Consider the following 23363-nt stretch of genomic DNA (forward strand, 5'->3'; position numbering starts at 1 on the left):
TGCCTGCCAAGGACTGCCTGACCTCTGCTTGACACGAGTATCCCATTGGGACCAGTTATAGCCCAACACCCCTTTTTAAACTCAGAAAGGCCATGATCTTACAAGGCCTGATCTAGCATTGATTGGAGTCAGTGGAAAGGTCCACAATACCCACCGTGGAGAAAAAAGTGACAACTTCCTTGGCCGACTACGAGCCAAGCCTGGTCCTGTAGTCAGTGAATGCTCTAAACTGCCATGGCAGTCTAGAACTTTACCCGGCTGGCCCTAAAACTGGGCAGTATGAGTGGAAATCTAAGCTTGTTCCTGGGCCAAATCCTGAGGTCCTTATTCAAGCAAATTCCCAGTGAGAGTTTTTCCTGAGCAAAGACTGTGCAAACACTGAGTTAGGAGATCAGGACTTGGCTTTAGATACACACCTTCAAGGACATCCACAGCCTACATCTTTCCCACCTTTTGCCTCTGGTCTCCTTTTACTGGCCCTGGCCTATTTTTGCACCCCATGCCTCTTCTATTGCTCCTTTCCCAGAGCTGCCTCTGTGCCCTCTTTCATGTTATCCCTCTATATCTTGATTCCCTTGCTTACCCCACAGGCTGCACTCTCCAACTTCCCTTCCCAACAGGCACTTCTTCAACCTGGGGAACTCCTTGCTAGAGGATGTTGTGAAGGCTAAAACGACACCAGGATTCAAAAAGAACTAGGTAACTCCATGGAGGGTAGGTCCATCAATGGCTATAAGCCAGGGTGGGCAGGGATGGCGTCCCTAGCCTCTGTTTGTCAGAAGCTGGGAATGGGCGACAGGGGATGGATCACTTGATTACCTGTTCTGTTCTTTCCCTCGGTAGCACCTGGCATTGGCCACTGTCGGAAGACAGGATACTGGGCTAGATGGATCTTTGGTCTGACCCAGTGTGGCCGCTCTTGTGTTCTTATGTTGAAGCTTTTAGTCTACAGTTCCCCAGGCAAAAGCAGCAAACAGAAACACAGGGCTCCATTCTCAATTGCCCTGCCCGTGCTGCAGTCACTCTCAGCCGCATGCCAAACAACACCAAACCAGAGTGGGAGCATTTCACACCCACTTTGCCCAAGGGTCGATAATAATAGTAAGGTGAGAGGCAGGCGAGAATCAGGCCCCCAAAATACCCCTGTAATGCTCCAGACTTTACTGAAGCCTTTTTGGGGCCTGATTTTCACTTACACTAAGGTTGCTTTATATTGTTCTGGCTGCGCAAAGGGTCCTTAAGTCAGTGTACATGTAATTTAGGCCCCTTTAAAGCCCCTTTACACTGCCCAAGCAAGCAACCTTAGTGCAACTGATAATCTGGTCCTTTGCCTTAAAAATTACCACCTTTGCTACCACCACTGCAGCACCACTGATGGTAGCAACCGTGGGAGAAACATGAGAGTACAAAGGGCACACCAGGAATGTAGGCTCAGAGCCATCCTCTTAAATGTGTGATGAATGCAAAATGACAGAGTTTCCCGATGCATAAGAAAAAGTTGTGTTTATACCACACGCAGCACGGTAAAGTGTAACGTTATCTTAATGCCTTATAGCAAAAGTAACTGCATAATGCTAAAGCCCTGATCCTACAGTCAAATGGCTGTGCCTTCACAAAACCCTATTAAAATCAGTGGAGTACAAAAGAGTTCCCTGTTGTCACCCTCATGCAGAGGATCAGTATCTAAACTACCGTACACACTCCCATTTAAAGGCTTGATCTCAAACGCATTGACGTCAATGGGAGTCTTTTTCTTGACTTTAGTGGGCTACAGACCAAGTGCTAAGCTCCGCATCCTGAAGTTCTTGTAGACCCTAAACTGTTCTTATTCAGAATGTAAACTCTTCAGTGCAAGGAACTGACTTTGTGTTTGCCATGAAGCACCTAGCACACCTGTGGGAACTTTAACATAACATTAATAAATAATAATTAATATTATCATCTTGACTTCTGTGAGAATTTTGTCCAAAAGGGGATTACAGGAAGGAGCCCCAAACACACTGAAGTCATCTTACATTTTCAAATACTTTGCTTCGATTTTAGTATCATTTAATAACAAAGTTGCTGACAGATGCAAAAAGGTTCTGTTTCCACTCCAAGAACACTTCAGTTTAGAAGACAGGAGAGCCACTTGTGCATTTTAATACACTTTCATATTACACATAAGTCATTTTTGTGGTGTAATGGTATGGTGCCCGCAGCTATTAATGTTTTCAGGAATTGAAAATGTTCATTGAAAGATAATGGAAACCAGACATTTAGTAACATTTTCATTTTGCATGTTTAAATATTCATAACTATGTTTATAAAACCCCGTTTGTTCTCCTGATGCTCTAGCGATTGTGTTTATGAAATGCAGTATTTCTTGAATGTCCCTTCTTTGCATCAATTTTTTTTGTAGAATGCTATTTCATCAGATTGTGGCACTGACAATTAGCTTTTATGTAAAAGATTGGCCAAGATTAACAGCAGAAAATTACAGGAAAGAAAACATTGTCAGAACCAATAAATGTTTCACTGATGCATCTGTAACTCTTAACTTTGTACAGGACATTTGTGATGGCTTCATTCTTACACAATGACAATGTATTGTCAATCTGGAGGTATACATTTATTATTCTACTATAAAACAATGAAACCTAGAAATAGGATACCAATAACAAAAAGTTAAGTGCTGGTAAGCTTTCAATAACAAGTGTTCTCTTTACTATATATATTTTCTTTTAACATTAAGTAAAATAAATAAACATAATAAGCTCAGAGTCACTTTAGTATTACAGTTGTTCTAGTTCCTTAACAGTGTTTTTAAAAGTTGATCAAGTAGTCTTAGTCTGAAATTGGGACTATAATAGATGTAGACTTCATTGCAATGTCATCCTGATTAAAAACAGCATCACACGGACTCTACAGTAGAGTATGGTAGGTTTAATAAATTAAAACTGCATAGAAATTAGGATATTCATAGTAACTAGTGTTTGCAAAAGTTATCTCAACAGTTGGGCCCACTGAAATAAATGGAAAACCTGACTCCAGTGGATGCTGGATCAAGACCTTAATCCTCATTTGTTTGGCTCGTTTTTCTGGTGCCCAGCTTGAAACACCAAATGTCACAGGGGTAAACCTTGGTCTCACTGACAACACTGAGAGTTCCCTGCATGGACCTCTTGCAAGACTAGAAGTAAACATGAAGGGGGGAAACAGGGAGGAACAGATGACACATTTTGACTTTTATTTTATTTTATATCGCATCATGTTGATTACTTATCATATATCAATTGAATGTTTATGAAAACGTTAGAGCAAATAATAGAATCCTCGTGTGAGATTAATTTTAAAATAAATGTATAGACGTTAAAAATACAAAATAGCTATAAATACTATTATAACATTGCCAGCTCTGGCAATATATATAATACACACACACACACACCCTAGCCCTATGCAACCCCTGTAGGGACTTTCTGCAATTGTTACAACATTTTGCAAAGCAAACAGTTCTTGTAGGCTAGAAATGCACACAGCCCTTAAGGTGTGTGAACCAAAGTATTGAGGGTTTATATTTACTGACACAATACTACCAGCAAGAAGCCATGTCCTGGACTGGCAGCACACCCATTGCTGATCCTGCAACATGAGCTCCCTCAACTCCCATTGAAATGAACAGCAGTTGAGAACACATGGCAGAATAAGGCCCTACGCATCCTACGCCCAGTGGAACAGTGTTTATTCCACATAATACACTGGGCATAGGATGACCAGATGCCCCGATTTTATAGGGACAGTCCCGATTTTATAGTCTTTTTCTTATATAGGCTCCTATTGCCCCCCACCCCCGTCCCGATTTTTCACACTTGCTGTCTTGGTCACCCTAATGGGGCTGTAGAGGACTGGTTCACCTTCCTGCTCCTGCCATACCAGGTGCAGCCATGTAACCGAAAAAGAGACATGCTGGAAGCAGGGTGTGTCAGGAATCAAATGCAGTGAGGACCTGATCCAAAGCCCATTGAAGTCAATGGAAAGACTACCACGGTCTTCAGTGGTCTTTGAGTCAGGGCCCTTATCCACATGTTAAATATCCAAAATGGCTGCATAACAGCCATTTTGTATCTCTGGAGTTAATGCAGCTTCAAACCAGGAGCCTCTGCCCTTCTGAAAAAGTCCAAAGACATGGGAAGTAATGTATATACAGTGCAACCACCCACATTTATCCTCAGGGTTTCTGGGCAATTAAAGCCTGCCTCGCACCGTCCTTAACTTCCCTCATAGCCAGATAGGTGTGTGTCTCTTGTTGTTACTCAGGATGTAGGGCTGGCTCCCGGTTTACTCTCATGATAGCCTTTGTCTTTGCAAAGGACATTTTAATGAAACTATGTGATCAGGCCCTACAAAAAAGAACTTGTCCAACTTCAGGCATGGCGAGCTTCCCACCTGGCTCATGACAAAGCCTAGTTTTAGCAATTCAACAGCTGATGTTACTGAACAAGCTGGCAACACAAAAACGCTGAGCTAAACGCTTTTTTTTTTATTAAACTTTCCTTGCTTGCAAACCGATGGTACCAAGCAGCATGTGTGTACTTGAAAAATATCTAAAGAGCAGAATACCCTGTTTACTGAGCATCAAACTCAGCATCCCACAATCAAAACTGTGGAGGGAGGGATAGCTCAGTGGCTTGAGCATTGGCCTGCTAAACCCAGGGTTGGGAGTTCAATCGTTTTGGGGCCATTTAGGGAATTGGGGATTGGTCCTGCTTTGAGCAGGGAGTTGGACTAGATGACCTCCTGAGGTCCCTTCCAACCCTCATATTCTATGAAAATATATCTGCTCATTCCTCAGACTGCTCACATCCCTAAACTCTGTATACAGAGCTCCCACTGATGTCACAGAGCCTGGAGAGAAGACAGCCTTTGCTTCTGGAGGCCAATCTGCCTAGACTAGGTTCCAAGCTCTTGTGAGTATTCTCATGGGCTATGATGCCATGAATAAGCAAAGGTTCACAGGGGTATGCCTTTTCAGGAGACAGCCTATATTTCTAACCAATGCTAATGTTGTAGCAAGGTTAAACAAGTGTCTTATTTCAACTGATGTGCAGACTAGCCAGTCTGAATCTAATTATTTGTTTTTACAGGCAGAGTTTTAAGATTATTTTTCTGCAGAAAATGTAAGGCTATCTCCTGAAGTGTTCCTCTCCGAGAACAGTACTATATCTCTGCAGAGACATTTCCCCACATAATTAGATTGACCACAGTAACAGCACTTGTGTTGGGGCAGTTGGGAGAGTCAGTCTAGTGGAAAGAGCACGAGCTAATATGCAGTGGTTTTAGATTAGAAACATTATAAAGAAGACGACCGGCAACATGCACCATAGGACGGCACTCATCGCTCCAGAAACAAGAGAGTTTTATAGCCAAAATAGTTACTATAGGAACTTAATTAATGGGGCGGGAGTACTGAGACATGGGAGCACAACTGGTTCACATGCCTTCAAGCACCAGCCGGGGTTTAAAGCATACACAAACCTTTAAACAAAACATGATTTTCATAAGCTGGCACCTAAGGTATGCAAATATGCAAAAAACAATCATACCCGCAAAGGAACCAGATTATTCACGGATCATAAAGCAGGGCAGAAGAGGAATGGGGATGGCTGGTCAGCTGCTTTTGCTTAGATTCTTTATTATGCAATGAAACCTTGTTACTGCTTTTAAAAAACGTCCTGGGGTCTGTATAGTTTGAGTAAAATCCTGCTAAGCTGACTCTTGCAAGCAAGTCCAGTGTCAGTAACTGCGTCGGAGCTGTCAGCATGAAACAGGCCAGTCCCCTTTTTTTGTAAAGGCCGGGAGGCTGCGTGGGTAATGCACTTGGAGAAGAAAGGCAGAGCCATTATTAATTATGATGCATTGAAAGCTGACTAGCCTGGCACCAACAGTACAGGGGACATCTTTTAACCCCTCCCACATCCACATACCAGCAAAAAATAAAATAAAAAACGCTGGCCGTGGAAAGCCAGCGAAGTTAACTTGGGACCCTGGGTGTGATCAGGGACCGCGGCCATGAGCAGGGTGGCCACAACCCCAAGCATTTGACAATCATGAGTCAGCCCTTCCCCAAGTCCTCAGATTTACTTCAATAAAATCAGGAATTAAAAAAAAAAAATAAAATGATACATGCCGGCCCATGGGGGAGCGCTGGCTTCCCCGTCAGCCTTTTCTCTGCGAGCAGGAGGGCTAGAAACTCACTTTTCTTTTTGTAATGAGAGCTGAGGATCTCTGCCCCGGGGCTGGGGCCTGGAAGAGGGGGAAAATCCCCCAGCCCCTACTGCAGGATAAAAACCAGGGGAGCTGCCAACAGGGCTTGTGCCCCGATTGGCTGGAGCGGGCCCCCTTTGCAGCTACCCCCATGGCCCCGGGGACTGTGGAGCAAAGGGGCAGCTTCGGGGCGCTGAGGCCGGGATGGGGCTGCCTGCCCCACGCACATGGAGGCGGCTCAGGCTGCACCCAGCCCGCTCCAGGACAATTGGGTGGGGGGGGCTCCACCCCCGCCTCGTTCCACTTTCTTTACCCCGCTGGTGCAGCTGTTTGGGGGGGCCAGCCCGGGGCGACCCCAACTCCCGCAGAGCCTCCCCTGCCCAGGGAGGGGCGAAGCAGCCACGTGTCCGTCCGTCCCCCCCAGACACCCCGGGGAGCCGGTGCCCCAGGGCCCGACCCAGCCCGCCGCCATGCGGCTCCCCCCAGCCCAACCCTTGCGCCGGCGCCCCGGGGGGAGGAACAGCGGGTCGCCGGCGCTTTCAAAGCGGCTTGAAAGGGAAGCGGCGGGGGGAAGGGAGGGGAGGGGAGGGGAGGGGAGGAGGGGCAGGCAGCCCCAGCCCGCAGAGCCAGGAGACCTTCCCCTCCCCCCCCCAGGCGGGGACTGCTGCTCCCCACGACCCCCCCCCCCAGGCGGGGATGGGGGGCGCTGCTGCCAGCTGCAAACCTGCGCCCCTCCCCCAGACAAATACCCCCCCCCCTCGCTAAGCAGCCGGGTTCCCGAGCCAGAGTGGCCCCCCGCCCCCGACATACTAATGGGATGGGGAAGAGGGGGGCTGGGTTTCAGCCACTTGTCCAGGGGCCGGGTGGCAGCAGCAGCCCCCCCTCCCCCCAGGCGGTGCCTCGCTGCCGAGAGGCCGGCTCCACCGGGCCAGGGTTAAGCCCCAGCTACAAAAAAACCGGGGCTTTGGTGCCACAGGATCGGAGCGTGACTCTGGGTGTAAATGAAAATAGGAGCCGATCCGGGCTGCCCGCCCTGGGGGCTGCGCTCCAGCCAGGGGGCGGTTCAGCGGGGCTGGAGTACCAGCCAGCAAGCCAAGCCAAGCCGAGCGGAGCCGAGCGGAGCGGGGCCGGGCGATCCTCCTGGGTCCAGCAGCCTCCAGGCAGGGGATCCTCCGGGCCGGGCCGGTTTGGCATGATTCTCTCTCCCACGGATTTAGAGAGAAAACGCCGCCCCCTTGCGATTCCCCCACTTTCTTCTGGGGGGCAGCGACTTAGCCCCCCGAGACACACCCACCACTTGTTGGCATATCCTCGCGTGCTCCGGGCGGCCGCGTCTCAGCCTTTCCAGCCCCACACTTCCCGGCGCTCCGAGTCCTTTCCTCCCCCAGCGAGCCTGGGGCTCGTAGGCTCAAAGCGGAGGCTCGGAAGACGGGGAAGGGCGAGCTTAACAAGCACCGGGATGCTTCCGGAGCTGCAACAAAAAGAGTCTGACAGCATTTAAAAGATTTGCAACGTCGGAAAGCCAGCCCGCAGCCCGGGCCAGCGACCCTGCCCCTCTACTTAACGCTCCGAAAGTTATTCCAAAATCCAATGGCCAACATTAGGGCTCCTGCACAGCACTGGAATGGACATCTCAGTTAAACCGAGCCAATCTGCATTTAGAGATTTATGTTACAGGTCCTGTGTCAGGACGGTGAACACGCAAAACTCCTTAACTTACTGTTAAAAGACCATTTTTAAAATGAACATGGAGAATTGTCTAGTGCGACCTGAATGTAACTGGGAAAGGTTCAGAAAATGTAAAAAAAAAAAAAAAAATATTTAAAAAGCTGCATTTAATTGTCACAGGGCAACAATCTATTGCATTTAGTTCTTATTTTATTAGTAGCATGTTGCAATACAAAACGTCTCACCTTGCGCTTTTTCTTTATTTTGCAGCGTGGCACAGGGCTGCTTGCTTCGGTGTAAAGCTGAGAACTTTAGTGGTGCAGGGTTTCCAATCCATTGCCTTGCGGTCCAAGTCTGCTCTGTGTATCGCAAAAGAAATATTTAGCTCCACAGAAGAAATCGAAATACATTTTTTAAATCAAAGATAATTCTTTCAAGTGGGAAAAGTAGGACATGGAAAAGAGTATTGTAGAAACTGGTGAACTAGTCCTCATTTTGGAAGTGCAGGCATCGTGTCAAAGATCCTAATCGATCTGCTTGGTCTCAGGCGTTATTTCCGATCAACTTTTCCTTTTTTTAAAAAAAAAAAAAGAAGAAGACTTGTGCATTTGATCTAAGTTGCCTAAAATAAAAGAAATCCTAAAGCAAGAAGTAAACAAACAGTATTCTCAGTCCAGCCCTTCCCAGTGTCAAGTTCAAGATGCGACTGTCTGGGGGAAACCCAGACATGAAAGGTGCAGCAGGGCTCCCATCAAATTACTCACATCCTTAGAGCTAGGGGGGAAACGCTAACAGTCCACAGAGTAAATTGCTTTCTCCAGCTGAACTGTGTACACCTTCAAATGCTGCCTTCCATTCTATATATGTACCCAAGTGGTGCTAGTCAGTAGCCATCGTATATTGTTAAATCCTGCAGATAAGATATAACAATTAGTTCATTTTAATCACAAATTTAGGCAGACTAATACAATCTATTTTTAATTTCCAATCCCAATACTTCTGGAAAGATGGCATCTTTTATTAATTAAAAATGAACGGGGCTGTATTTTAAACTTTGAGAAAGTTAAACAAATCACAGGATGGACCAAATGCAAAATGAATATTAGAAACAGCAGTCCACTCCAGTCTGTGTATATATTCTAAGATTTTAAGTTTTCAAAACTCAGGGAGAAAAAAAACAAAACGGTGGATTCATTAATTGTTTACATCAACCGAGATCATCCTGATACAAATGAAAAATCTTAAATATTTTGGAGGGGGAAGTATGGAGGGAGGGAAGGTTTTGGTTTCTGTTTTTTGTTTTTCAGTAGTAATTTATCAGGCTAACATTTCTCTCAAATTCTTCAATCTTTTCCCCATTTCCTGCCTTTCATTTCCTTAATACAGTCCCTGTTCACACACTGCCTTCATTACTAACCTAAAATTAGAAACCAAAAACTAAATATAAAAACATACCATCCTAAATTTAATGTATAAAGTGAAAACTGATAAATCTTCCTAAACATGACTAAATATTGGTTATCTTTTAAAAACATTTAATTATCAAACAGATATATTAGTTTTCTAGAATTGTGTATATGCTCAGTTAGGATGTTCCTTTGGCCAAAGAAAATAAATATCCGGGTTAGAATTTTATTACAAAAAAACCAGACAATTGTATTTCATATGTTACTGATTTTAATGGAAATAATTCATCAGCATCTCTCAACAACTTATTAGGTTTGCAAAATATATTCGTCAAAGAATTTCTATAGTGTTTTTCTAGAAACACTATTGAAGTCATCATAGGGTTGGCTATACAGAATAATTTTGATAACTGTGTATTGAGTTATATACAGCCAATCAAATCCACTTTTTTTTCTTTTCTAATACTCGGAGAAACTATAATTCTTTTAAGAAGCACTTACTTTAATCTGAAGTAAACAGATGGAACTGGCTCTTTTACTCACCACCCAGCTATTTCAGATTCATGCTAAACCTCTTAAAAGCATATATATAGATAGATACAGAGATAGAGAGGTGGGTGTGTATATCCATCCATCCATCTATGGAGACATATGCATGCCTTTCTGCATAGGGTAAAAAGGAGCCACACACAAAGATAAAACTCATTGCATTTACCTTCTGATGTTTACAGATGCAGCACTGGGAGGCCGAAATGCAGCTCTTCTTCTTTGAAGTGCAAGATAGAGACACGTCATGGACACTCACAGGACAGGTCAGTAATATTTGATTCGTTCGCAGAAAGTGCAGGAACAAACATATGAAGCTCGAGGTGAAAACAAACCACTGGGATGTGGGGGCGGAGACAAGGAAAAACAACAACGACCCTCATTCCCCTATTGAAAGGAACACTGTATATTGCTAGCCTGCAATAGGGAAACCAATTCCTATAAAGGATGGGGATGAGATACAAACACCTTGATATGTGGTTACTCGGCCAGTGCTGGGTGTAAAGAGCAGTTCACAAAGCAATAAGGAAATACAAGACAGTGGTTCAAAAACTATTCCATTGTGTTCTTTCAAAAACAATAAATTTTTAATGCTAAAGCAGTTATAACCAAAAACTGTACAGAGTTTTGTAATTTTTTGTTGGGTTTTTTTGTTGGGTTTTGGGTTTTTTTTGTTAGAAAACACTCCCCCCCCCCCATAAATATTGTTCAGTTCCCGGCACTTCGTATCAATAATTAAATTACAAACGATAAATATGGCATCATGGATATGTATTTACAAAAAAGGGTATTACAAAAAGGCAACTGTTTTACTAAACGTTCACAATCTGGGTAGAATAACACCACGGCCTCATCTTGAAAAATACCGGACGAACCCATCAGACGAGAATACATTCACAAGGATAATGCTCTGAGAGAGAGAGAGTGAGAGAGAGAGAGGTTCAAGACATAACAGGACTTTGGCACGGTTTAAGAATGTGAGTTTAAACAATCACCACTAAGGCGAAGGAGAATTTGCATCCTCATGTCAGCATCCCACCGAAGGAAGAAAAAGCCAAAAAAGGAGAGAGACAATAATAAAAAATAAAAAACAGTGTTCAAATGAAGGGAGAAGGGGAGGCGATTGGAAGAGGGAAGAGAAAAAAAAATCAAAGAAATTACTGCAAATGCCAAAACCAAACAAAAAAAATCCAATCCTGAGAAAAGGACATGCTAGTCCAGCGTCTGGATCTTGCAAAAAAATTAAAAACCCTTTCCTGGATAATTGCAATGAACTGGATGTAGCCCTGTACGGTTGTTTGCCTGAAAACTCCATTTCCGTGTGATTGATTTTCAGTTTTCCTTTGAATTCATTTGGTCCAGTCTACAGTTAAGCTTGGCTGCTTTGTCCTTAGACGTACCATTCGTTAAAATTGGGTGGAAGTCCGGGGTTGTGGCTTGTGTTACTTTGAACTGCTGATGGTGGACTTTTAGTAGAGTCTTTACTGTTTGCAGAACTTATAGTGGGCGGAGTGGACGATTCGTAGCCTGAACTGGCAGCTGGGGAGGAATCTGACCCTTGCGATTCGTGAACCTAAAAGGAACAGGTATAATATGAGAAATATCATGTCACACTGACACTCCTCGGTCCAAGCAGCAGAGTTCGAACACGACGAACAGCGCAGGATGACTCAGGTAAGTATTTACACTTCCTACGTGATGACACTAATCCAGTCAACAAATCATAAATTATTCGGGGAATGGGAAACTTATCCATGCAGCTGTGAGATTGTAATTTTAAAGCGAGTTTTGTCCCTCCCTCCTCCTCACTGACAATCTGAAAATATTTTTCCCCACCATTTATGCCAGCTAGTTATTAGAGTTCGATTGCGGAAATGCCAGGTATTGACTTGAACACATCGTTTACGACTGTTCAGCATTGGTTGTTGATGTCAAAGTTTTTAAAACATGCCAATATTTTTTTCGCCAGTAATCGTTAGTAGCTACATATCCCTCACTGAAGAGCTATAGGACATGTTTTTCTATTCGGTCTCTGGACCAAGAAAAGAAAGAATGCAATTTACCCAAACGACTGTTATTACTGAAAGGGCCTAGCTATCAACTACAGCCTGAACTGTGAGATAAGAGCGAAAATACACAGTCCTACCGATCATTTTTATCAATCGGAGACGAATGTAAAATGCTGTTAACATAAATCTTTCCGAATGGGTGAATTGTGTCATCCTAAAGCAGCACCGATCATTGTTCAAATGTAGGTTAAGGGGGGTGGGGGGGGCAGAGAGAGAGAGAGAGAGAGAACAGGCTCCGAGATGATATTTAGTAACAGTAAAGCGATCAAGAGTTAATTACCTTCATGTGTTTCCTAAGAGAGCTGGGGTGCGTGTAAGACTTATCACACACTTTACAGATATAAGGTTTGTCTGAAGTGTGTACGTGCATGTGCTTCTTTCTGTCACTACTGTTCGCAAAACGTCTGTCACAGCCTTCAAATTCACACTTAAAAGGTTTTTCACCTGCAAAATTCAGAAAGGGTTAAAGGAGGCTACAGAGGAAAGGTTCACTTTGATTCCCCGCTAGCGGATCGGTCACGTTGGCAACTCACTTAAAACAATTAATTTGCTGCAGAGTGGAAGACAGACTCTCTCTTGGCTTTCGTCCGTCGTCTCACAAACCGTTTTCCTTCAATGTCAGTGGAAACGCACCAAGCACCAAACACTTATTTCTTTTTCCCTTAATTATTTAACTTTTATTTCCCTTCAACCCCCTCCTTTCCCAAGCTTTACCCCTCAAACACCTCGGCTGAGGTAGTATGCACACACACACACAAAAAAGGATCAGACAATAGGATTTGTTACGTTACAGTTAAATTCAATCCGTCCTTTGTTACTTTTAATTTGCCTCTTTCAAATGCAACGGTTGTGCTAAGCGAAGTGTTAAAGGCAGACTACCAGTACTTGATGTTGGGGGGGGGGGGAGCGCAAATCCAGATAAATTCTGGAGCAACAGACAGTTTTACAAGATGCGCTCAACAAGAAGGAAAATGTGTGCGTTTCCTGCCTTTTCTAGTTTTACTTCACTTTTGTGGAGACCTGAATTGAAGACAGAGCTCCAAATAAAAATACTTTGACAAAAGTATCACTGATTTAATTAGGAGATGTGCCAATCAAGACTAAAAAAGAACGGAAGTAACCGAAAATTAGATTGAATTAGCATTTGTATGGTTTCCTTAACAGAATGTACGCAGAGAGCTAAATCGTATGTAAAACAATCCACACAAAACAATTTCTCTGTGCCTCATATAAACCCCCAAACCGAGCCAACAAAAAAATCGGACAAAATCATCTCTCTGTCAAGCTAGACTATAGAGAAATAAGCGATTGCTCTTCTTGCACTGAAATTTACAAGCGCGTGGAACATGCGGATGTTAAACGACCCAAACTCGCAGAGTGAGAAGTTTTAAAGAACCGCGAACAAACTGTAACTTAGCTCCAAACCGGGGAAAGTAGCATTTGATTCCCGCTTTTCGGTCTCGCACGGTGGGATCGATGGGGGGAGTATTTGGATTTGAGGGGGGTTCTTTAATTCCCACCGTCTCATAATTCATGTACCCCGTTTTTCGTCTCCCTCCTTACCTGTGTGCGTCCTTTTGTGGATCTTCAGATTCTCGGACCTGGCAAAGATTTTCCCGCAGCCTGGGAACGGGCAAGGGAACGGTTTTTCCCCCGTGTGAACCCGAATGTGGTTCACCAGTTTGTATTTCGCCTTGAAGGACTTGCCTTCCCTCGGACATTCCTCCCAGTAGCAGATGTGGTTGTTCTGCTCCGGCCCCCCGACATGCTCCATCGTCACATGGGTGACCAGTTCGTGCATGGTGCTGAATGTCCGGTCGCAGCTCTTTTTGGGGCGGTTGATCTGGCTCTCCTCGACCCACTTGCAGGACAGCTCTTGCTTGATGGGCTGGCGCATGTAGCGGAAGAAAGCCCCCGGGCCGTGGTGGTGATGGGCCGCCACGTTCATGCCCATATTCATGTTCATGGGGTTGTAGTTGTGGAACTGGGCGCCGGCGTACGGGTCCGTGCGGGGGCTGGAGACGGCCCGGTAAGGGTCGGGCCGGCCGAAGAGATCCCCCCGCAGCCCCAGGTGCATCTGCCCGTTCTCCACGTGCCCGCCGGGCGAGGCGTGGCTGGGGCCCTGCTCGTGCAGCCCCGGGAAGAGCAGGTAGCCCGGGCTCTCCGCGATGCCCGGCGGCCCGTGCAGGCTGCCGGGGGAGCCGCCGAAGATGCCGTGCTGGGCGCCCCCGGGGGCGGGCTCCCCGAGGCCGGAGCCCCGCTGGCGGAAGAGAAAGTCCCGCGTGGAGCTGAAGGCGGCGGCCGCGCCCCCGTAGGCGGGCACCTGGCCGGCGTGGTGGTGGTGGTGGTGGTGGTGATGGTGCCCCAGCGCGTTGGCATAGCCCGAGCCCTGCGGGGTGAAGGCCGAGCTCTGCCCGGACGAGAGCTCGTGGGCGGCCGGGCTGAGCTTGAAGGCGGCCGCGTGCGAGGCGTCCCCGAAGGGGCTCAGCCCCATCCCGGCGGCGGCGGCGGCGTCGCCGCGGCTGGGCCCCTCGTGGTGGCGGGGGGCCCCGAAGCCCCCGACGCCCAGGGCGGGGAACTGCGCCCCCCCGTCCAGCAGCATGGCCATGGAGGAGGGCGGGCGGGAGCCCGAGGGAGGGTCCCCCCCAGCACAATGGGCCAGGCGCGGGGGGACGAGCTCATGCACCGCGGGCGGGCGCCACACAGCCCCGCGCGACACCGCCCCACGCGCGCCCGGCTGGGGGCTGCCCCGCGCCCCCCGTCCCCGCCCAGCCCCGGGCAGCGCCGCGCACCCCAGCCCGGCCGCCCGGCTCCGCATCCGGCCCCTCCGCTCCCGCCCGGCAACGTCCTTGGACTGCTCCCCTCACGCGCGCACTCCCCGCACATAAACCAACTCGGGAGCCAGCCCGCGCCCAGCCAATGGGGAGCCGGCTGGCACGGCGTCACCTGACCCCCGGCCGGCCCGCCCATTGGCCGCGCCGCGCGTGAGTGGCAGCGTGCAACATTGACTCTGGCCGCTCGCGCCCCGGCCGGCGCGCTGATTGGCCCGCCCGGGTTTAGCGACTCGCAGGTGAGGTTAAAGGGTGCCCGCGAGCCCACACGTTTTGTTGGCTTGCCCGGCTCTTGGGGCGCGCGGCAGCGGCTGGGGCCGGGAGCGCATTAAAGGGGCCGCCCGCCCGCCCGAGCTAGGCGGAGCTCCCGGCTTCTCCCCTGTCCCAGGCTTGCCTCCCTTTCCCCTCTTCCTTGCACTCGGTCCCCGGGATCCCATGCACTAGTCCCCACCGCATCCCGCTCTCTGTGCGTCCCCCCCGTCTGCTTCCAGCCACGTTTTAAAGCGTCCCGGTTGGGGGTGGTTTTGTTTTGTTTTGTTTTTTTAAAGAAACAAATAAACCGAGAAACGCGTGGGGAGCCACTAACGGGCCAAAGGAGAGATCAAAAGACACAGAGAGCAACGGGATAGCGGCTGTAGCCCTTCGCTGGTGCGATCCAGCTGCTGAAAAACGGCACCTTGATTGGAAGTCGTAAATCTCTCGTGCTATTAAAAAGAAAAGATTTAAAAACGAATAAAAATTAAGGCGGCATAAATCAGAGCGGCTCGCCAAACGTTTGCGTGCTCTCTCTTCCTGCGGGCGGGGGCAGGGGGGAGACTGAACAGTCTCGACTTTAAAGCGATTCTATTTAGGTGCTAAATTTGGTGGGCCTCGCTTAGGTTTAGCCGCCACACACCGCTTCTCTTTCCCCACAAGAAGATGAAGGAAATAAAAAAAAATAGAGATTATTTCAAATCTTGGGCTGAACAAGATAAAGGGCATAATCCCGCCATGTTCCTAAGCTTAAATGCCGTGGGGTTTAGCTCCACAAACAGTGTAAATTATTCGCTTTTATCAATATATAAATTGCTCTAGAGATGTGGACCAAAGTCTCAATCAAAGTTGCCTTTTTTGTTTATTTTTTTGTATTTATTTATTGATGGACTTTATTATTATTTTGCAGTTGCAACGTTCTGCCTTGAAATAATTATCTGCTGCAGACAGCCCCATAAATCCGCTCATTTTCTGTTCTGGAAAGCATTTGCAAAGAACTATGGGGAGCAAGAGTGGAAATAAAAGGCAGAAAGAAAGATGGCTGTAATTGTAATATCCTGAGATTTGCTGAGCCCCAAAGTCTGTCTATTGAGCTAGTCTCACAGGATTGCCGCCGTCTCTCTGCAGGAAACATAAAATCTGATCAAGTTCAGAGACGCATTGAGAGACTGCTTCAAGCAGCGCTTTATAACTGCAGCCCTTTCACATCCTTCCCCCCAATCAGCCCCAGGAAAGACTTCACATTCTTTATTTTAAGGTTTGAAAAAAAAAGCCACCGATATAAAATCTCCCTCAGTAGTAACACCATCTCCCATCAAACCAATCAAAATTCACACTCCACATCCATCAAGAACATTCACAAAGTTGGAAGGTGAGTGAGTCACTTCTGTCTTAGATTATTGCATCTAGAAAAAAAAACAAACAAACAATAAACCCCGCTTGCAATAGAAAAATAGTCGATTTAATGCAGATTTCGGGGGAGGAGAGACGGGGTTCTGGCTCCGAGGATACCGTTTGCTTCGGGTTTTGTTTCACACACACAAACACTCTCACACACACACCAAACAGGGAGGCATTTGCCTAAACGGGGCACATTAAACTCTGAGGATCAGTGTTAGAAAATAAAATGAACAAGGAAGGATTTAAAAACTCGGAGACTATGCAGTGGTTGTTCTTTGTTCGGTGCGGTGTGTGTAGATCTGAGAATATGCTTGAGGACTCTGATGGGGGTGGAGTGAGAGGAAGTGTGCGAAACTCAGGCCCAAAGCAGTAACCTGCTCGGCCGTTTTCTGATGGTCCATATCCAGTGCTCCTGGACTCCTACATCACTACAGTGTCGCTCAAGGGGCTCAGCCAAGTTCGTCTAACTTTCCCCTTTCTGTGTTTCATTGCACACTGCAAACCGAAGGGGGCTTTCCAAGTGCTGTACCTGGTCTGTGTGTCGGCCCGAGCCAGGGCCAATAATTAATTACCTCCAGCACGTGTTGTGTTGTCTCTGTAACAAAAAGGCATAATTCAATTAGATCATCAACCGAGTGTTGGGTAGAGAAATGCCTGTGAAGTTCCCGACCTGGGGCAACCGAGGGCGAATGACCTTTGCTTTTGCAGAAGGCCTCACGTATAGTTCTGTCCATTGTCTTTAGCCTGAATATGATGTAAAACAGCTTCCAGGCGCTCTGCGGCTCACAACGAAAACCCAGGGCGAGCTCTGTCATCGGAGGGGATTTGTTGTTTGTTGGGTGGTTTCTCTTTTGACCCAGGTGCTCTGAAAGGGTGGATGGGTAAATTTATCCAGATGTGAGCGGCTTGCTGGCCGCTTAACATTCATTAAATAAATAACTCAGCAAAGAAAGTGAAGTTCAGAGTCTAGTCCCTGCTGCCAGACAGCCACGGGTTTTTTTAGGGAACCTTTCAACACGGTGGAGGAGGAGGGAGGCGAACTTGGCTTTACACAGGAAAAGCGCGGAGGGGGGGGGGGTGTTTGCATATCAAAATATTAGCTCTTTAGTGGTAAAAGCGCCAAATTTTCTCAAGAGAAGCAACCCGAGCGGGGAAAGACAGTGTAGCTTTAAACGAGCCCCGCTTCGCCATTCCTGAAACCATGCTATGCTTAGCAGAACGCAACGTTAGCAGCACTGAGATACTAGAGTCTACTTGTGGATCAGGCGACATAAACTAGCCCATAAATCTTTGTTTTATACGTTTCCCAGGTCTACTTTGCCGGGTCTATATGTGCGCGTGTGTAATAATGTTTGTATGTATATAAAAGATTGTAGATGGTCTTGTTTTTATTTTGCATTAGGAAACTAAATATCCAGTAATTGCATACATTTAATAGGAAAGCGCATTCTCTGTTTTTCCTTTTTGCATCTAAACCAACGTGATTGGTTTGTTTGTCTTTTCACAAGTTCACTAAATCGTGGTTTTGATTCACTGCAGTATACTGTATAACCAGTCCAAGATTCCTTGTGTTTATTTCGCAGAGACAGAGGTCAAATATCTCTTACCTTTAAAGCCATTAAATATAAAAAATGCACAAAGAAATTAGCATTGCTGAATCGTCATCCGGCGTTTTTAGTCTGCATGGATAAAGTAGGCGGGGATCCCAATTCCAGTTTTAGGTCAAACGCATATTTGTGCAATTTGCCCCTTTTTTAGTTTGTTTTATTTTTAAATCTGGACTGGGTTTGGAATTAGACACCCACAAAACCCGAAAGAACTTTTCAAGCAGCAAGCGCCTTCCCTTCCTGCGAATGACCCCTGGTTTATTTCAATACAGGATTGTTTGGTTATACAGGGAGGGGGGGAGTTTTATAGAGTGAAGAAGCCATTTGCTGTGCCCACGGTTTTGCGAAATCCTCCTACCCTCGGACAAACCGTACGCCTCGCTTTACAATGCACATCAGACCCAGGATCATTTGTGTGTGCGTGAAACTGACAAAAAGGGCGTTTTCTTGACTGTAAATCTCATTTTACCGCCCTTACTCCAGCAAAACTCCCATTCAAGTCGATGGTCCTATTGCCGGAGTGAAAACTGCGAGACTGGGCCCTAGATACTCCCCACAGAAATGTCAGACAAGAGGCAAATTTCCCAAAGTCATTTCTTTCCCATTAAAGATAATGTATCTATGGGGCTTTCCAGGTGAAGTTTCTGTATTGATCTCCCATCAGCTCTGTGCCTGCTGAAAAGCGAATAGCTGGGTTGGGCTGGAAGTTTTTTGATGGCCGTGTAAAGAGTTTTTGTTTTCAAACCGCAGCCCAGCTAGAAAGGCAAATATTTTACGAGCGCTAAATTCCTTTTACAATTCGGTGTATCATAGACAAATGGATCTCACTAATAAGCGGAAAGGAATGTAGTTTTTCTTTTGCCATAACCATATTGCAATTCCAGTGTAATTAAATGCAAACCAGAAGCGAATGAGACATTTTCATTGTAACTGTCAATCAGTCGAGGGGTAATCACATGTACATTTGAACTTCAGAGATACCGGCTGAAGTAAACAGGTCTGAACTTCGACAAAGAAAGGGGTTCAGAAAATCAAAGTGCAGAGAGAGGCAGGAAGAAATACTTTAATGTATCGAAAATGGGGGTGAAAAACACGAGCTGTGTTTATAAAAAATGGCAGTGTGTAGAAACTCGCCCGCTCTCTCCGCGTACTGTAATGAATGAATTAAATTTAATAAGTGCATGGGGTGAATTGTATGCTAGAGCCTAGATAATCAAAAGCAATAGAAAGGTAAGCAAATATCTCCAGTAAGCACGCAGAGATCGCTAAACTGCCAGGGTGATGCTCTGGAAGAACATCAGGGACATACTGTAAATAAAAGGAGCGGAATTCTTGTTTGACTCCAGTATCTTTTCCTGTATTTGGCTTCGGGGCGAAGTTTAGGTTCTATTTTAATACGCGGGAACAAAAACCAGGTTAAAATAACGGATGGTTCCGCTGGGTTGCAAAATCTGAGGGGCATTTTTCAATTATTCTTAAGACTAAAATAAACACATACATAAAACGGGTTCTTCCCTTTGCAAAACCAGGGCTCTCAAAAGCCCAAACAATTCGTGACATCCAGTCGGATTCAGTCAGAGAACCTGGGAGCTCAGTTTCTCTCTGCGAGCTACAGAGGGAAAACACCACGGAGTTTGAGGTGGACGCGTTTACAGTATTTGTGCTTACGGTGGAATATGCCAGGGGACCATAACATGGAGACGGTAATTAATTGCTGAATACAAAGTTGTTCGGGCCCACTATAGTCACTCCCTTCTTGCAAGATGTTGTGCCCTCTGGGGATTCTCATATTCTTTATATGTTTGTTTGTAAAAATGCAAATTAAAAACGTCTAAGGGATTGATTCAGACACCTTAGTCGTAGGTGTGCATTATGTCTCGGACTTTAGGAACTTTCCCATCTGGGGAGCCCACATCCATTTCTAAAGGGACAGCAAAAAACAACAGCACCCCCCCCCCATCACTGCCAGTGCCTTAATTCTACGTTTACCGCGTAGATTTAAAAAATCACGTCTAGATTTGTCCTGAAAACCCCACATTAGCTAATACTCCTTTTCTTGATTATTTTTAGAATGCAACCCGCCTATTATTATTATTTTACAGAGGCATCTGGGGTTCAACAGATTAATTTTTTTTAAAGAATACCCATTTCCACCCCCACCCCCAATTATGTTGTCTTCAACACACACACACACACACACACACACTTACTTACTTCCAGGCAATGCATTTGGTACAACAAACATGCATGCTAGCTTTTAGCTTTTCAGAATATGAATGGGAAAAAAAAAAACAAGTTACTTCTGCAGTCCTGCCAGCTTGTTTAGCCTGCACTCTTTGTCGACTAAATGCTGGCATTAATTATTTGTTTTTAAAAAGGGGATATTACATCAAAGCTGCCTACCCTGGGGAAGGAAATCAGGTCTCTTTCACTCTGCAAGGAGTTTGCATGGGCGGGGGGGGGGGGGGGGGAGTTTGCAGCTCCTGGGTGCCATGACAGCTTTGCGAGGTTTAGTAAATCAAGGACTGTTTTGCTTATTTTAAGTTGTCTTTTGCTAGTTGCCGGAATCAAAAGCCCGTCTCCTTTTCAGGCTCCGGCTCCCTCCTCCCCCGCCCCAGCTAACTTTAGCTTTTCCGAAGTAGAAGGGGGACAAAGTTGCGAATATCTCAATCAGTGACGAGGTGACCTGTGACCTGGAGGGTGGCTTTATTGTCTTTCTTCTTTTGCGGGGGACACACACTTTATTGACCCTTTCTGCGTGACTGAGCCCTGAGGGGCAACCGACGCCACCAAAGGGCTCGAAGGCATGTGGCGAGTCCCCAGTCCCCAGCCTGCCCACAGAACAGCTCCGCGCCTCTGGCTCCGGCTCGCCCAGAGCTCACTTCCCGCACTGGCCTCGGCTGCTTTCATCAGCAACGAAACTGCCCCATAAAAGCAAGCTGCCCTCAGAGCAGGGTGGGTACCGAGCTCCACCCCGCAGATCTGAGCTGGGGAGAGCGGGCTGAGCCAGTGTGCGGAGGACGGGGAGGGAAGAGGCGATAGGGGAGAGCGTAGCAAAGGGCTATTAAAGACGTGCAGAAGAAATATGCACTTTTATTTGCCCTTCTTTTCGAGTCGCACCAAATATTGCACCGCTCAGGTTATTTACTGTGTTCCTTGAAGTCTCCCCCCACCCCGGGCCCCATCCCTGAATGAAAACAGGAGCGATCACTTCACTAAAACGCCAGACCCTCATCCTCTTGTAACAAAGTCTGCGCGGCTCGGCTGGAGCGTTGCAGGGCAGATTTAAGGTGGAGGCTTCAGATTTCGGCGAACAGTGACAAGCAGCCCCGGCTCCGGGCTCCCTCGGATTTACTGTGGCCGCATCCCCGCTTGACTCAGGCCGGAGTCCGGCCTCCGCCCGGGTAGCGAGACGGACTGAAAAGCAGCGCGGCGTTTGCAGGCGGGTGTGTCACGTTTTTGGCAGCGCGCGACCCCCTGTTTCTGAAAGCGGGGGGGAATGGGGGAGCGCTGCACATGTCCTGACTTGGCGCGTCCTCCTGCCCCCCAGCCCCGCCCATCAGAGCCCGCGCGCCCCAGTGGGGTAGGCTGGGGGCTAAGCCGGGCGCCCCAGAGCCTCTGCAAGCGCCCGGCCCGCCAGGCTGCAGCAGCGGGAGTCGGGAAGCCGCTGGAGCTGGCTGGCCCCGGGGCTCGGTACGGGAAAGAGGAGAAGGGCTGAGGTTTGGGGAGGGGGGGGGTGGCCCAAACCCGTCCGCAGGCCCCGCGGGACTCGGCGCAAGCTGCAAGGCGGCCGTCCAAACCCACAGCGCGGGCTGCGCGACGGCCCAGCAACGCCCCAGCGGCTGGCGAGGAAACAAGCTGCACGGGAGCGCAGCCCGACACTAGGGGGAGCTCCGGAGCAGAGCAAATTGTACCCCGGGCTGGGCCCGGGGCCCCAGGCTCTTAGAGTCACGCCTGCGTGCTTGCCAGCTCCCCCAGTCTTCACGTTCCCCTCGCCATCGGGGTCTCGCTCCGGACTTGCCTGGAGCCACCCGGGCCTGGGATGGCGACACTGAACAACTGCTGCCTTGGACAAGGGTAGCCTCTTGTTCTACTATTCTCTGCCCTTCCAAACAGGATACATATCACCCTCCCCACCCCCTCCAGCCGCTTACCAGGTCTCTCTCTCTGACACACACACACCCCCTCTTAGAATAGCTCTCACACGCTGGCCCTTTGGAATATAAAGACTACGAGGGGAAAAAACCCTAGAATTTGCCAAGAAGGAGAAAATACCAGATCGAAAGCAAGCAGAGCACGTTAGAATGGAGAGGAAAAAAAAGAAATTAAACGCATCAGGAATTTGGGACCTTAGGTTCAATAAAAAAAGAAAGAAGCCCCCAGCCAGCCCGCTCTGGTCCTGCCCAACATCACAGTAGCTTTATTGGTTTTAGCCAAACCGTGATTTCCGCCCTTCGTTTTCCCTTATACGGGCCCGATCCTGCTCCCAGCGAAGCAGATAGCCCTTTTGCAGGATCGGGCCCCACCCGGCTCCGATGTGTGACTGGCCCTTGCCACGTCTCCCCTGTTCTGAAAGGTTCTCTCTCGGCACGCGGAGCCCTTGTAATTAATACCAACAGGTGTAAATGTCACACCCTCCCCTTCTAAAGTCTCTCTCCCTGCTGACCTGGGTCCCATCGTGACCACGTGCCCCTCTGGGGTACCACAAGGAGCCGGAGGACTCACCCCGGCCCCAAACCAGCCGAAACTATTTACAAGAGACGCTTCCAGCCTTTTAAAGAGGAAGGCCAGACCCTGCTCCCGGCGCATTGCATATGGACAGCCGTAGTCCACCAGCCCCTTCTGTGGCCACTGCCGTGAAGGCCTGCCTGGCTTTATGAGTGCTCAGCGCCGGCACCAGAAGCTGGGCCCAGCTCCTGAACCTCCCGGGGAGACCCAGTCTTGTGAGGCGGCTCCCGGAGCTCCTCTGGGCAGGGACACTCCAGAGAACCCGAGCTTTTTGCCCGATTTGCTTTTCCAGTGTCAGGGCAACTGGAGCCTGGCCCTCCAGGTGCAGCCGCAGCCAGGCAGCCTGGCAATGGGAGAAGCCGAGGGATGGAGCGGACTCCCAGGAGCACAGGGGCAGGAGGCGGGCAGGTTAAAGGTATTTCTCTGGGTGGCAAGGAAACCTGACATGAAATATAAGGGGAAAGAGGAGTTCTTGGACGCCTGGCCGGGCCCAGTAGGTGAAAGCAAAGCAAGCGCTGCGCCCTGAGCCACCCGGGCAGAGGGGTCCCTGTTGCGGGCCTGTGGCTGGTAGCTCGGCAATCTGCGTGCATCCGACCAGAGGCTTTCAGC

General features: G+C 47.9%; 1 protein-coding gene across 1 annotated transcript; it reads right to left on the reverse strand.

Moving 5' to 3' along the window:
* Nucleotides 1–11256: 11256 nt before the first annotated feature.
* On the reverse strand, nucleotides 11257–14543 carry ZIC3 (Zic family zinc finger 3). Its single transcript, XM_077826491.1, has 3 exons — nucleotides 13499–14543; nucleotides 12216–12379; nucleotides 11257–11439 (listed from the first exon to the last, which is right to left on the reverse strand). The coding sequence occupies exons 1-3, from the start codon at nucleotides 14541–14543 to the stop codon at nucleotides 11257–11259; spliced, it is 1392 nt and encodes a 463-aa protein (XP_077682617.1).
* Nucleotides 14544–23363: the final 8820 nt, after the last annotated feature.

Source organism: Eretmochelys imbricata, chromosome 9 (assembly GCF_965152235.1).
Source record: "Eretmochelys imbricata isolate rEreImb1 chromosome 9, rEreImb1.hap1, whole genome shotgun sequence".
Classification (NCBI taxonomy): Eukaryota; Metazoa; Chordata; order Testudines; family Cheloniidae; genus Eretmochelys; species Eretmochelys imbricata.

Bases quoted from the DNA above. Each gene is read 5' to 3' on its own strand.
- ZIC3 (XM_077826491.1), bottom strand. From the start codon at position 14,543: ATGGCCATGCTGCTGGACGGGGGGGCGCAGTTCCCCGCCCTGGGCGTC. The intron at 12,380-13,498 runs GTAAGGAGGGAG...TGAATTTTGCAG, and splicing joins CCACAAAAGGACGCACACAG to GTGAAAAACCTTTTAAGTGT. The intron at 11,440-12,215 runs GTAATTAACTCT...TGTTCCTTTTAG, and splicing joins CTCTTAGGAAACACATGAAG to GTTCACGAATCGCAAGGGTC.